The sequence below is a fragment of the Dryobates pubescens genome, chromosome 21 (genome assembly GCF_014839835.1).
Source record: "Dryobates pubescens isolate bDryPub1 chromosome 21, bDryPub1.pri, whole genome shotgun sequence".
Taxonomy (NCBI): domain Eukaryota; kingdom Metazoa; phylum Chordata; class Aves; order Piciformes; family Picidae; genus Dryobates; species Dryobates pubescens.
This window is the reverse complement of record NC_071632.1, coordinates 4,170,815-4,183,407: the sequence shown is the minus strand read 5'-3', so window position 1 is coordinate 4,183,407 and position 12,593 is coordinate 4,170,815. Positions and strand designations below refer to the sequence as shown.

General features: G+C 51.6%; 1 protein-coding gene across 1 annotated transcript; it reads left to right on the top strand.

The window, feature by feature from the left end:
* Window positions 1-2,769: 2,769 nt before the first annotated feature.
* Window positions 2,770-5,503, top strand: SKIDA1 (SKI/DACH domain containing 1). The gene has a single exon (XM_054171296.1). It carries the CDS (start codon window positions 2,811-2,813, stop codon window positions 5,313-5,315), a length of 2,505 nt encoding a protein of 834 aa, XP_054027271.1. The 5' UTR covers window positions 2,770-2,810; the 3' UTR covers window positions 5,316-5,503.
* The last annotated feature ends 7,090 nt before the right edge of the window (window positions 5,504-12,593 follow it).

Sequence of the window (12,593 nt, the reverse complement as noted above, 5' to 3'; positions counted from 1 at the left end):
ACAGAAGCGATGCATTTTGTGCAGGGCTGCCGCTGCCAGGCTGTCACCTGCTCCCTGCGTGGATGTCCACGGGAAACACCATCACCCACCCCCACAGCTGAACTACCTGGCAAATAAAGGACCTTGCCGCCCATGGTGGAGTGTGTGTGTATGTGTGCTGGTAACGTCTCCTGAGCAGCTTTCTCGAGAGTTTACTGTTCCTTCAGTGTTGACTCCATAGCCTTAACCTTAAAGCAGGGGGAGGAGAGCAGTGGGGAGGGGGTGGGGGTGTTGGCAGCATATAAGTACATCAGGAGGAATTTTTAAACGACCTTATTGTCTCTAGCTCTAGAAAGAGTCCGATGATTTCTTTTTTAGCGTCAGCAGCTGTTTTCTCTCGCAACTTTGCTTGCAGCCCCAGCAGATAGCGGGGGTGCCTCTCGCAGGGGCGAAGAGGAGGAAGGCAAAGCGGGGGGACCCGGGGAAGCCGAACTCGGCGGATGGTCTGCGCTTCGCCCAGGCATTGTTCGCCGCTGCCTCTCGGTTGCGTTTAAAGGCTGAAATATCACGAGAGCCACTCGATGAGCCTTTTCTAATTCGAGGGACAAAATGTAATTTGCTGCAGCTCTGCTCTCTCGGAGGGGAAGGCTCTCGGCGGGTTCCCGGGGGCAGCAGCAGGCGCCGCACACATGGATGAAGTTGAGGAGCGGCGATCGCATCTGCGCCGAGAGCAACAGTAGGTCCAGGGTTGACTTTTCAAATCTCAGCCCGCCGACTTGCAGGCTCCCTTCAACAGACTTCCTCCATTCCCGGATGCGCTCCTCCAAATTCCCATTTCTTTCTAGAATTCCTGCGAACCCGGAGGCTCGCCTGCATTCCTCCCTGGCACCCAGGGCTGCCTTTCTCCAGCCATTTCGGCGTTTTTTGCTGGCCGTACCTGACGGGGTAACAGGACCCCCAAGCACCATCTTGCCAATACCCGGAGCGGATATTGACCTTTGGGACTGAAGATTTTTTAAAATTTATTTTCTTTCCCCTCCCCCCTCCGTCGTTTTTTTTTTTTTTTTGCTAAGTCCCAGAAATATGCGATGTCCCCCGAAGCTGGCGGTTCTCTGTAGCCCTGACTGCGCAGGGACACGGGGAAGTGCTGGGGTCTGGACCCAGCCGAGCACTGGATGCACGGCTGAGACTCGTGATTTATTTTTTTTGCGGCGCTCAGCGCTAGCAGCATCACTCTGAACGTGACAAGGGAGAGGCATGCAGCTAGCGCAACGTGTGCGGAACCCTCGCTCCTGACACCCGCACCATTTCACCTTCCCGGGAAGATGTTAAAGCTTCACGCCGCTTCTTCCAATTGATTTGAAGGGGCTGCTATCAATGGAACATCAAAAAGCTGCGGTGGGGCCAGTCTGAACAGAATATGCAAACTGGGAGCCAGAAGCATCCTAGCCCGCTGCAATACCCTACATTGTGTGTGCCAGCACTTTTTTGTGTTATTACGTAAAGGCTCTTGGAAACACCTTGGATATTTTACATTCTATTTTCTCTGCTGGAAGCAATCAGCACGTAGGAATCCTGACGTGGGCTCTGGGACTATAGGACATTCCATCTCGTGATCCAGCACGGTTAATGGTGAAAAGTGTATACATTTCTGGCTTATCTATGCTTTGTTATGGGTCTGACGTGAGCCCACGTCCTCCTCCCCACCTCCCGCAGTATTACAGGCAGAATTTCAGCTAAAAGTGTTACAGTACCGCGGTGCGGGAACCCGTGATATTCAGCAAAATAACCTTAGTCCCCGGCTGTAAAAAGCTAATTAAGCAGAAGAGGAAAATCAAGAGCAACTCGAACATGTAAGTATTCCCTCTCGCTAACGACCGAGCATTTAACTTCGGAGCCTGAGGAAGGGAAAAAGCAGGCGGATCCGCACGTCCTCGCTCAGCTGCATTTCCACACAATGCAGGATAAAATGCTAGTTTAAAGCGGCCACGTTACCCAAGGATTTTCCACCGCTACGACCGGACTTATGTCCTTTAAACTCACGGCATGCACAAAAGAGCGACGTTTGTCAAAAAAACCGGCTAAAAATATACGAAACGTCGGGGGAAGGGGGGGGGGAAATGCATACAAATCCTTCCTCGGAAGCTAGCGGCGAGGAAGTCTGAGAGGTCTGAGCGTGTTTGAGCTCGGATTGTTTAATAGAAAGATTTATATACTAACTGTATTATTTACTTTGGGAGGGGAGGTGGCAGTATAAGGGTATGCTAATTAGTGGGAGATTTTTGGGGGGAAGGGGTGGAATATCAATTTTTATTGCATCACCTGTCAGGAGTGTCCAATCAGCGTTGGCTTTAGGGGAATTAATTGATGAAGGTGTCTCCGGACGAGCTCACTTCACTCTGTCATTTTATTTGTAGCTAAAGCAGCGGCGGGAATAGCAGCTGCATTTCTTTTCTCTTCCTCCCTTCACATTCCATTATCATAGTTTCCAATGGAAAAGCAGGGAATGAAAGGGAACAGGTACTGATCTTCAGCAGCAACTTAGAGAAACACTTTGGCAAACCTGATTTTTTTAAGATTATATATTTGATTGTAAGCCTCACGGTATATATATTATTTTTTTTTTCAATTGTGTCTAAAGTTTGGCACTTCATTCACCGGGAATAACAGCCTTTGTTATATTTTATTAGCAGGATGCCTTGAGACAAATACAGCATCTGGCTGAGGATTGTGTGTGTGTGGCTTTTTCCTTTTTTTTTTTTTTTTTTTTTTTTTTCCTCCATCTCTCTCTCTCTCTCTCTGCAAATGCTGGGAATAATTTAATTCACGAAATGGGAGACCTGAAGTCGGGTTTTGAAGAGGTGGATGGCGTGAGGCTCGGCTACCTCATCATTAAAGGAAAGCAAATGTTTGCACTCTCCCAGGTTTTTACAGACCTGCTCAAAAACATCCCGCGAACTACCGTGCACAAGCGAATGGATCATTTAAAAGTAAAAAAGCATCACTGCGACCTGGAGGAGCTGAGGAAACTCAAAGCCATCAACTCCATCGCCTTCCACGCCGCCAAATGCACCCTTATCTCCAGAGAGGACGTGGAAGCCCTTTACACCTCCTGCAAAACCGAACGGGTGCTTAGGACGAAGCGGAGGAAAGTGAGCCGGGTGCTGTCAGCCACCGACCTCCGCCCGGAGCTCGCACCCGCCGACCCCTTCTCCGGCTTCTGGAAGGAGAACAAACTTTGGCTGGGGCTGAACGGTTCCCCCCGGCCGCTGCTGCCCATCCGGAGGAGAGCCCTGCGCCCGGGGGCCGCCGCCCTGCTGCCGGCCGCACATCTACCTCACATTTTTAGTAAATACACTGGCCACAGCTTCCCGGAGATCGCTCGGGCCCCCTGCAAGCCCCCCGCCAACTATGAAACAGCGCCGGCGGCGCACGGCCGCGCTCCCCTCCGCCTCCGCCGCCCGCCCGCCGCCCGCCCCCCGCCCGTCGCCGCGCCGCGGCCGCGGCTCCTGCCCGCTGCCCCCCCGCCCCTGCCCGCCCGCTGCCGACGACGACGACACGGGGCCGCCGCCGCCGCGCTGGGCCCCCACGGCGGCGCCCGCCGGCCCCTGCCTGCGCCAAGGCCCTGCCGGCCCCGCGGCGCCTCCCGGCTGCCGCTGCCCCGCGGCTTCGGGCCGCCGTCGCCCGCCTTCCCCGAGAGCGGGAGCAGCGACTCGGAGTCCAGCTGCTGCTCGGGCCGCGCCGCCCACGACTCGGACTGCGGCTCCAGCCTCTCCAGCTCCAGCGAGGGCAGCTCGGAAGAGGAGGACGAGGAAGAGGAGGACGAGGACGAGGAGGGCAGCGGCGCCTCAGACTCCAGCGAGGGCAGCTCGGAGGAGGAGGAGGAGGAGGAAGAAGAGGAGGAAGAGGAGGAGGAGGACAGCACCTCGGACTCTGACTCCAGCTCGGTCTCCAGCCAGGTCTCGGTGCAGAGCATCCGCTTCAGGCGCACCAGCTTCTGCAGCCCGCCCGGCGTGGTCCACGCCAACTTCTTGTACCATCTGGCAGCCGCAGCCGCCGCTGCCGCCCCCCGGCCCCCGGCCCCGGCCCCAGCCCCAGCCCCGGCGGAGCCCGGTGGGCTGCCCGCGCTCCGTGGCGCTGCCAGCGGAGTCAAGCCGGAGCTGCCGGAGGAGTGGGGCCGGCCCGGCTGGGCTCCCGCCGCCCCGGCGCTGCGCTGCTCCGGCGGCCTGGGGAGCTGCTTCGCGGAGATCAGAGATGATAGGGGGTCCGAGATCACATTCCCACACTCTGAATTTTCCAGTAATGCCAAGAGTACTGACCTAACAATTAACTGTGTTGCAAAGGGGGCCTCTTCACCTAGCCCAAAGACAAACAATGCATTTCCACAACAAAGAATACTCAGAGAGGCAAGGAAATGCCTTCAAGCAACTGCTACACACCGTGCAGATAATAATACAATAGCTGCTAGGTTCTTAAATAATGATTCTTCATCAGCGGCAGCAAATTCAGAGAAAGATTCCAAAATCCCTCATTGTATTGAATTTGCCACGGATTTGCCCTCTTTACAAACTGCTCCTGAAGAGGATGCTGCTTCTGCAGGCGCAGCAGCAGCAGCTGAGCTCCAGTGCACTGATCCAGGCAGCGAGGCTCTGCCATTCCTGCACAGCGTTCACATCAAAACAGAGGACAGCAGTGCCAACGACGAGTATGAGCCCGACCTTACAACACATAAGCTAAAGTGTGAGTGCAATGATACTAAGGATGAGTTTTACGGTGTGACTGAGAGTAATCACCAGGACGCTTTATTAACAGCCAAGGAAGATTCTGCATGCACTGAGAAAGAAACCACTTCCTTAAACCCGCTGACTCAGAGTCAGGTCCTCTCATGCACTTTAGGTACCCCAAAACCTGAGGATGGGGAGTATAAATTTGGAGCAAGGGTGAGAAAAAATTACAGGACACTGGTTTTGGGAAAGCGACCTGTACTGCAGACTCCTCCAGTCAAACCAAATTTGAAATCAGCTCGAAGCCCACGTCCTACAGGTAAAACCGAGACACATGAAGGAACACTGGATGATTTTACAGTTAACAATAGACGCAAAAGGGTAGCCAGCAATGTAGCATCAGCAGTGAAAAGGCCATTTAATTTCATGGCAAATTTTCCCTGTCCACCATCACTAATTATTGGCAATGATGGGGATTTGTTGCCAGCTTATTCCTTAAACACCACTAAGGATTCCCAACCACCTCACAAGGCCCATCCTGTATGGAAATGGCAGCTGGGCGGTTCTGCAATACCTCTTCCACCTAGCCACAAATTCAGGAAATTTAATTAATAAAATAGTTTGGAAAATATTTTCTCAAACCACCTTTTAACTTTCTGAACGTTTTTTAACCTCTGCAGGATGGTTTGTACAAGCCCATTAATGCCATGCTCACTTTTGGGATCCTGCTTTATCACATTGTGAAGACAGAAACTGGATTACTATTTTCTTTACCATTACAACAGTGCGGGTTTGGTTTTTTTTTTTGGTCTGTTTGTTTGCCTTTTTTTTTTTTTTTGCCTTTTTTTCTGTTGCATTTGGGTTGTTGTTTTTAATTTTTAATATTTTTTTTTTTTTAATATTACATTCCACAGAGTACTTCAGGCTAAAGACTCAACTTAAACTCAGTTATTATGGTAGAGCTGGAACACTTTACTGTTTAAATGCTAATAATGCACCAGTACCTCAATTCAACTGCTGCAAATAAATGTCAAAAGGTTGAATAATAAATATTAGAATGAGCCATTAAATTTATGCACTAGATTTCGAAAATGGAAGTCTAACTGTTAATTCAGTTAAAGTTTGTTAAGTTACATGGCTGCACAGTAAGGGTTCACTATAATTCAATGTGGCAGCAGCCTGCTTTTCGGGAGCTTTGTTTTCGGGTGCAGGGGTGTCTTTTTCCAAGAGCAGTTGCACTTACTCCTTTTTTCTCTGGTTTGGAAAAGCTGGGGTTCACCAGCGACCCCAGTGCTGGGAAAAGCTGCCTCATCTGAAACCAGTAAATAAATGTGGAATTCTATTTTTGGTAAAAGGGTGTCTTTTTACTTGTACAGCCACTCTTTGCAATTGGGAAGCCTTTTTGTTGTTGTTTTGTTTCACCCAGAGGTCTTAAATAAGGTTACTGTTACCCACTAATGTCATACTTAAGTTGTGGTCTGAACATGCCCCTTAAAAACTTGCAAAGCAACTAAAATATTTGCCCGGCCAGCCGTACAATTTATGGCCCAGCCCCTCACGCTGGCTGGAGGAAATAGCGAAGCAGTAAATACAACACAGAAAGTGAAACGACAGGCCGTGAGTGGGAAGAATACACAAAACGAGAAGACCACGTTATTCGTAGCTTTTTGGCACCAAAACTCAGGCGTTTCGACCTTGTTACCCTCCCCAGTTCTGATCCTCAGCTCTTGAAATCTGTTGTGGTGGGGTTTGGTTTATTTTTTGCTGTGCCATCCTCTCTCTGTAGCAGGAACATTTCTACTGCACATGACAATCAGAGGCAATGATCTATATTTGCACTTAATATCAAAATAGTCGAACAGGCAGACTTCTAGAGTCTGTCCCTCGGTGACACATGCTGGTATAATATATTGTGATGATGGAAGCAGTAAATCAAAATTATGGAAATTTGCACTGTTGAAAAGCATGCTTTAGCTTTATTTTCAATTAAAAACACTGTTAAAAAAAATATAATCCTGATTCCATCCACTTTGAATTATTGCAGTTACCCGTTGTTTCCTCTCCATTTGTAAGTCCACTGTTTTTATTTGGAGGAAATACGCTTCAAGAGGTTAACCGTTTCCCTCCCTCCTTCCCTCCACTCCCTCCCCGCCCCCCCAGCCCCTCGAAAAGAAAGGGAAGAGGGGGAAAAAAAAAAGGAGAAAGGCTGGAAGCCGAGGTGGAGGCCAAGCTGAGGCCGAGGGAAGGTCTCACTTGTAGGGGGAGGACGGGTAGAGCAACTCTGAAAACGGCCTGAAAAGTTTGCAGCTTGAGAAAGGCAGTTCTAATTGAGTTGCTGAATCAGCAGAGTTTGGGATGAATAATTGCTGGTTTCTTTCTTTGGATTAGCATTTTATTTATACTAGATCATTCCCAAATTAAATTTTAAGGATTCCACTCATCGATCAATCCCAAGAGAATAATTTATTGTAAATCACACCCCCCCCAAAAAAAAAAAAAAGAAAGAAGAAAAAAAAAAAAAAGGAAAACAAAGCAACAATGTAGTGTTTACTGTGTGACTCAAAGTCAACATTTCTGCTGGCAATCCGCTGACTGGGTTTCAATTTTTTTTTTAACTCCTGCCTTTTGTGATGCCCCCCTCCCCAACCTTCGTGTCTCTAAATATTCCAAGCAGTCACTTAAGTGATTTCAGCTCCCTTTACTGCATCCACAGTGTCCTTTTCCTCTCATTGTAAAAGGCCTAGTCTGAGAATACCTGCAGCCAAATATATTTAGAAAGAGTAAACAACTGCCTTTCAGTGGAGTTACCCTTCCCCCTGCGCGCACAGACACACACACACACACACACATCCCTTTAAACTGCCAGTTGCAAAAGGTGCATTGCATACTGAACCGCTCTGCTGAAATTACGATGGTCGTGAAAAATCTGCTTACTGAAGTTGTTCTGAGATGAATGTTTACATTCGTATGCTTAGAGCCGCACAGATTACAGCCTTATTTCCAGAAAACTGTAAATATGTATTAAAAGTACTGCTCAGGAAAGCCCGCCCCTCCTCCCCACTTGCTCTGTCTGCTTGACAAAGGTCTTCTCTTGACCAAAAACAAAGGGGGGGGGGGGGGGGGGGGGGGGAAAGAGAGAGGGGAAAAGAAAAAAAAAAGCCAAAACCCAAAAGCTACAAAGGTGCAATATACAAACTTTAAACCTAAAATTTCACCTTGTCAATTATACAACATATCACTTTCAAAGTAACTCCCTCCCCTGACCCTGTTTACTTCCAATTAGAGATATGCTGATTCGGCCAGGAATTGTAAATGACTGAGGTGCCTCTTCAGGTTCCTGAAATAATCCGGGGAGGGGATGGGGAGGGGGGAGGAATAAGCATAAATTTATACCAAATAGGCTCTGCAGAGTTGAGGACGTGAAATATGGCGCCCAGCCCCGTCAGTGGCCCGGAGCTCCAGGCCTGGGAGCAGTGTGGGGAGCTCCCCAGGTCCAGCACCCACCAGCAGGCCGCTCCACTGGGTCCCCACCGTGCAGGCCACATCAAAAGGCAAGAAGTTAAACAGCCAAATAATTTTCACACGTGTACACCTCAGTTTAGTGCAAGCCACTAACAAGGACATTCATGTTTTTACTACCGCTGGAGAAATTTGCCAGGTACAATAACTCACTGGGGGGAAAAAAAAAGAAAGAAAGAAAGGAAGAAAAAAAAAAAAAAAGGGGGCATTCTTTCCAGTTCTGGTAGTTTGGTAACTGTTTGTGATGGCATTGTAATTATTATTATTGTGAGCAGAATTCATTATAATTGCAGCCTTAATAATATAAAGTCACATCATAATAATTGAAGGTAATAGCATGATAAGATAAAGTCGTATCATTGAGTTACACAAAACCAATCCATTTTCTCACATAAAGGTAAGTTGTAATAACGAGGAAAAACAGGTTTTTCAAAGGAGCCAGGTTACCATTTTGTTGGAGTGTTTACAGGAGATTAAAATGTAAAATGTGTTGGTAATGACTCACCACCGTTTTCCAATTCCTGGTGTCCACGCAAATCCACAGCGTTTTCCAGGGGAAACAGCAATCGGGGGAAGCGCGTGTGCTTTATAGACTGCACCCCATAGGTATTTGCCACAAGGAGAGTTCAATGGTAAATTTATTGGGAAGATTTCTGCTGCCAGATGGAAGACAAAAGAAAGTTTTGGACTCTGTTTAATTCTCTAGAGCATTAAAAAGGGAACACGTGTAATGCCTTCAGCGACGAGGTATATTGCCTTAAAAGATGTAACTTGCCGTTTACAGCAGTTTAAGAAGTGATTGTTCTATAATCTACGGTGACCTGACTACAGTGAGATAATCTGGTTACTGGTTGTTTATTTAAAACACCACTACTAGCAATAATGCAAAATAGTGGTAGCTGTTGTATGAAGTTTGCTGTTCAATCCATTCACTCGGTGATTTTTTTTTTTTTTACCCACATGGTCTCTGATCCTTTTTCCTCTAACAGAATTTAGTTGCCAATAAATTAAAGTTTCTGCAGAAATGAGCTCGATGCTATCACGTTTCTGTTTGTCACTGTTTGCACATGCGAGTGGTTGAAACAGAGAGGGGTGAAAAAACTGGCATTTTCGACAGGCCATGGTGATCCGCAGGAAAATATTCTATGTATGCAGTATGTTACGAATCACAAAACATGGATAACGTCGTTAATTGTGGTTTTTATGGTTAAGAGGCTTGCTGGAAAAAATATGTAATGGCTCATCCTGGGATCCATTTGGTCAGCTTGGAGGTACAAAAGGCGGGCAAGCGCCTGGAGAGCCCTGGCTAGCAAAATAAGGAGGGAGCCATGGGGATCTACGTCGCTACAGTCATGCTTGCAGACGTTGCCCATTTCCCCGATATTTAGCCCTGCAACCACGGACGAAGAAAGCAGGGTTCACCAGCCTGGGCTGAGCACGGGCTTGAGGCTGCCGGGGAGGCTGGAGCTGGGCGGCGAGTGCTGCGGCCTGCTCGGAAACCCTTGGAGAAGGGACAGCTAGCCGGCCTTCGGCCTTCCACGTTGCATTTTTTCACTGCGCTGATATAATTATTTGCCGTGCCCTAGGCCCCTCTCTCCCCCCCTCTTCCTTTCACTCCGAGGCGGCCTCACAAGCCCCCGCTTTAAAAGGCCCGAGATGTTTTGCATGAAGCGCTCACAATAGGGGTTGAGAGAATTGACAGTTTTAAAAACAAGGCGCCCTGTCCTTTCCAGATGCCGAGGACCCCTCTCCCGCACCATCTCTCGTTTGCTCCTCGCTGCTGGTGGCTTTATCCTTAGCATTGCAAATATACGGCAACAGCTGTGTTTGTAAACAGGGGGGAGGCCGGCAGAAGTGCCGCCGGCCCTGCTCCGCGCAGCGCGCTGCCTGCGCTGGTCGCCGCTCTGCTGCCTCAACAGCCACCGTCTGGAGACTACAAATGGGGGGGGGAGGAGAAGAGCGAGAGATTAAACCAAAAAAAAAAAAAGAAAAAAAAGGGGAAAAAATGCGAGAGAAAAGGGTGAAAAGGGGCATTTGGGGGAAAAAAAAAAAAAAAATAGGGCGCAGGGCCGGGGCGCGGGAGGCGAGTCGGCCCTCGGGCCTGCTCGGCGGCGGGGCGGCCCCTGCGCGGCGGGCCCGGGGGACAGCGCGCCTCGGGCCGCCATCTTGCCCGGCGCCACAAGCTTCTCCCTGGCAGTGTGGCCCGGCTCCGCTGCTCCCGGAGCGGCTCCCCGCGGCCAAACGGGGCGGCGGCGCGGTTGCCTGCTGTGCCCCCGGGGGCTCCCGCACTTCAAAGCGGTTTCTCGGCGGGGCCACGGAACCCACCAGGCTCCCCCCTCCGGGTCCTCCACTGGGGCGTCCATCTTCCCGGGCTCTCCTGTGGCGCGGCCCCGGCTCCGCCGTCTCCTGCCCTACCCCTCTCCGTGCGCGAGGGGCTGCGGCCGGTGAAAAGCCACGGGGGAAGCCCGCAGTGGTTCCGCGGGGTCCTCGGGGCTGATGCCGAGCGAGGGGCTGGCCCAGGCGGCCCCCGGCTGCGGCCAGGGAGCTGCCGGCACGGCCCGACGCCGAGGGAGCCTTGGGGTCTTCGGAGGAGGCTTGGAGGGGCCGGGGAGGCTGTGTGCCCTCCGCCTCCGCGGAGCCGGCCTGGGGAGGGGACTGGGAGAGAGGTCAGCGCGGAAAGTGCAACAGGGCTATTTGCTCTTGCGTCGAAAATGCAGTCGGGGCTGTAAAGCGTGTGAAATTACGCACTGGTCTCTTAAAGAGCGGCTAATTTATAGTAAATAGCGAGGGCTTTGTAAATGGCTTTATTATGTTGTTTCTTGTTAATTGTTGAGAAAATCCCCATTGTTGAGTGTGAATGGCTTTATGGGCTAACCCGGTCTCCGGTGCAATCCAGGGGCAGTAAATGGCCGCTCCCCTAATGTGGCCTGTAGCGAGAGGACGGCACCAGCCACAGTGACCTTTGGGCGGCGGGGACAGGATACGCGGAGTGGCCGGGCCGTGGGTACGCGGTCGGGCCGGGACCGAGCGGGATGGCCCATTGGCTGCGACCACGCAGGCACTGGCGCGCCCCGCAGCAGCCCCGCCGCCGGGCATGGCTGCAGCTTCACTCCCTCGGAGCGGGGAAGCGCCAGGATCTCGACACGGGGCTGACTCCCCTTCTCCCGTCCCAGCCGCACGGGAAGCAGCGGCGCGGAACGGCCCCGTGGTGGGCCCAGCCGGTTCTCCCGGCGCAGGGCTGACCCTGCCAGTCCTGCCGTGGCAATATGCACGTGGAGGGGCCGCTTCCCGCCTTTGTTAGCGGCCGCGCTGCCCGCCTGCCGCTCAGCTGGCATTCGGGGTGCCCGTTCCCCCACCCCGAGGAACACAGGTACCCGGCGAGGCGGGTGTAGGGTGCCCGGCATCACGCTGCTCCAATGCGGCCCTCGGCATCCCTTGCCGCCATTCCCCTTAGACAAATAAACAGCAGCCAGCACCTTGGTTCTCTTCTCCCCATGGCCCGGAGGCCTCACCGAGGTCCCCTATGCTGGGGGAGTCCAGCTGCCGGATTGCGGGGACTCACTCCCCTGCTACGGGAGCAGAAACGCGGTTCCACCGGAACGCACGTGGCTGCGTATTTATAAAATACAAATCGCGATGAAATGTGAATTCCACTCCAGAAACTTATATCGGGCTATTCTCTTTCCCGAAATCTCTCTCCCTCTGATTTCGCTATTAGGAGAAATCCCCTTGGGTTTAAAGCACTTGTTCCACGGATTTCTATACAGCCCACATCTGTTGACTTCCCCTCGCCCCTTCACGGAGGCAGCGGACGTCGTGGCTCTCCCGGAGGGGCCGAGCCGCGGAGAGCCCGCCGCAGACCCAGCCCTGCCCTTCGGAGCCCAGCGGTTTTCCAAACAGCCTTTCCAGGATCGGGATTGAATTGCAAACGTGTCGGATGCACAGCTCCCTCTTCCCCGGGACTTGTGCCCGCAGTGCTTTTCCAGGCTGATTAGTGGTGTCGGAACAGCTAGATAGGGGCTGTACAGTCCATTTCCCTCAAAACAGGATGTTTCCATCAACCTGCATTTGGTTTTCCCCGAAGAGCAGAGGAGACTTTAGCTGGGAAACACGTCCTGGCTAAACCCTCGCCTTCAGCTGCCACTCGGGTCACTTCACATCTTTGTATTATATTTCATCCTGTCATTCCCCTTTCTCTGCCTTCCCGAGCAAAAATAAACAAACTAACAAACAAACAGAGCCTTGGAAAAGCCCTTGCTGATGGCGAAGCTCAGCGAACACCGGCCCCGGCCTCTCTCGGTTCAGCTCGGTGCTGCTCCCGGAGCGGCCTCCCCCCCACCCCCCCGCTCTCCCCGAGCACCTCCCGGCGCA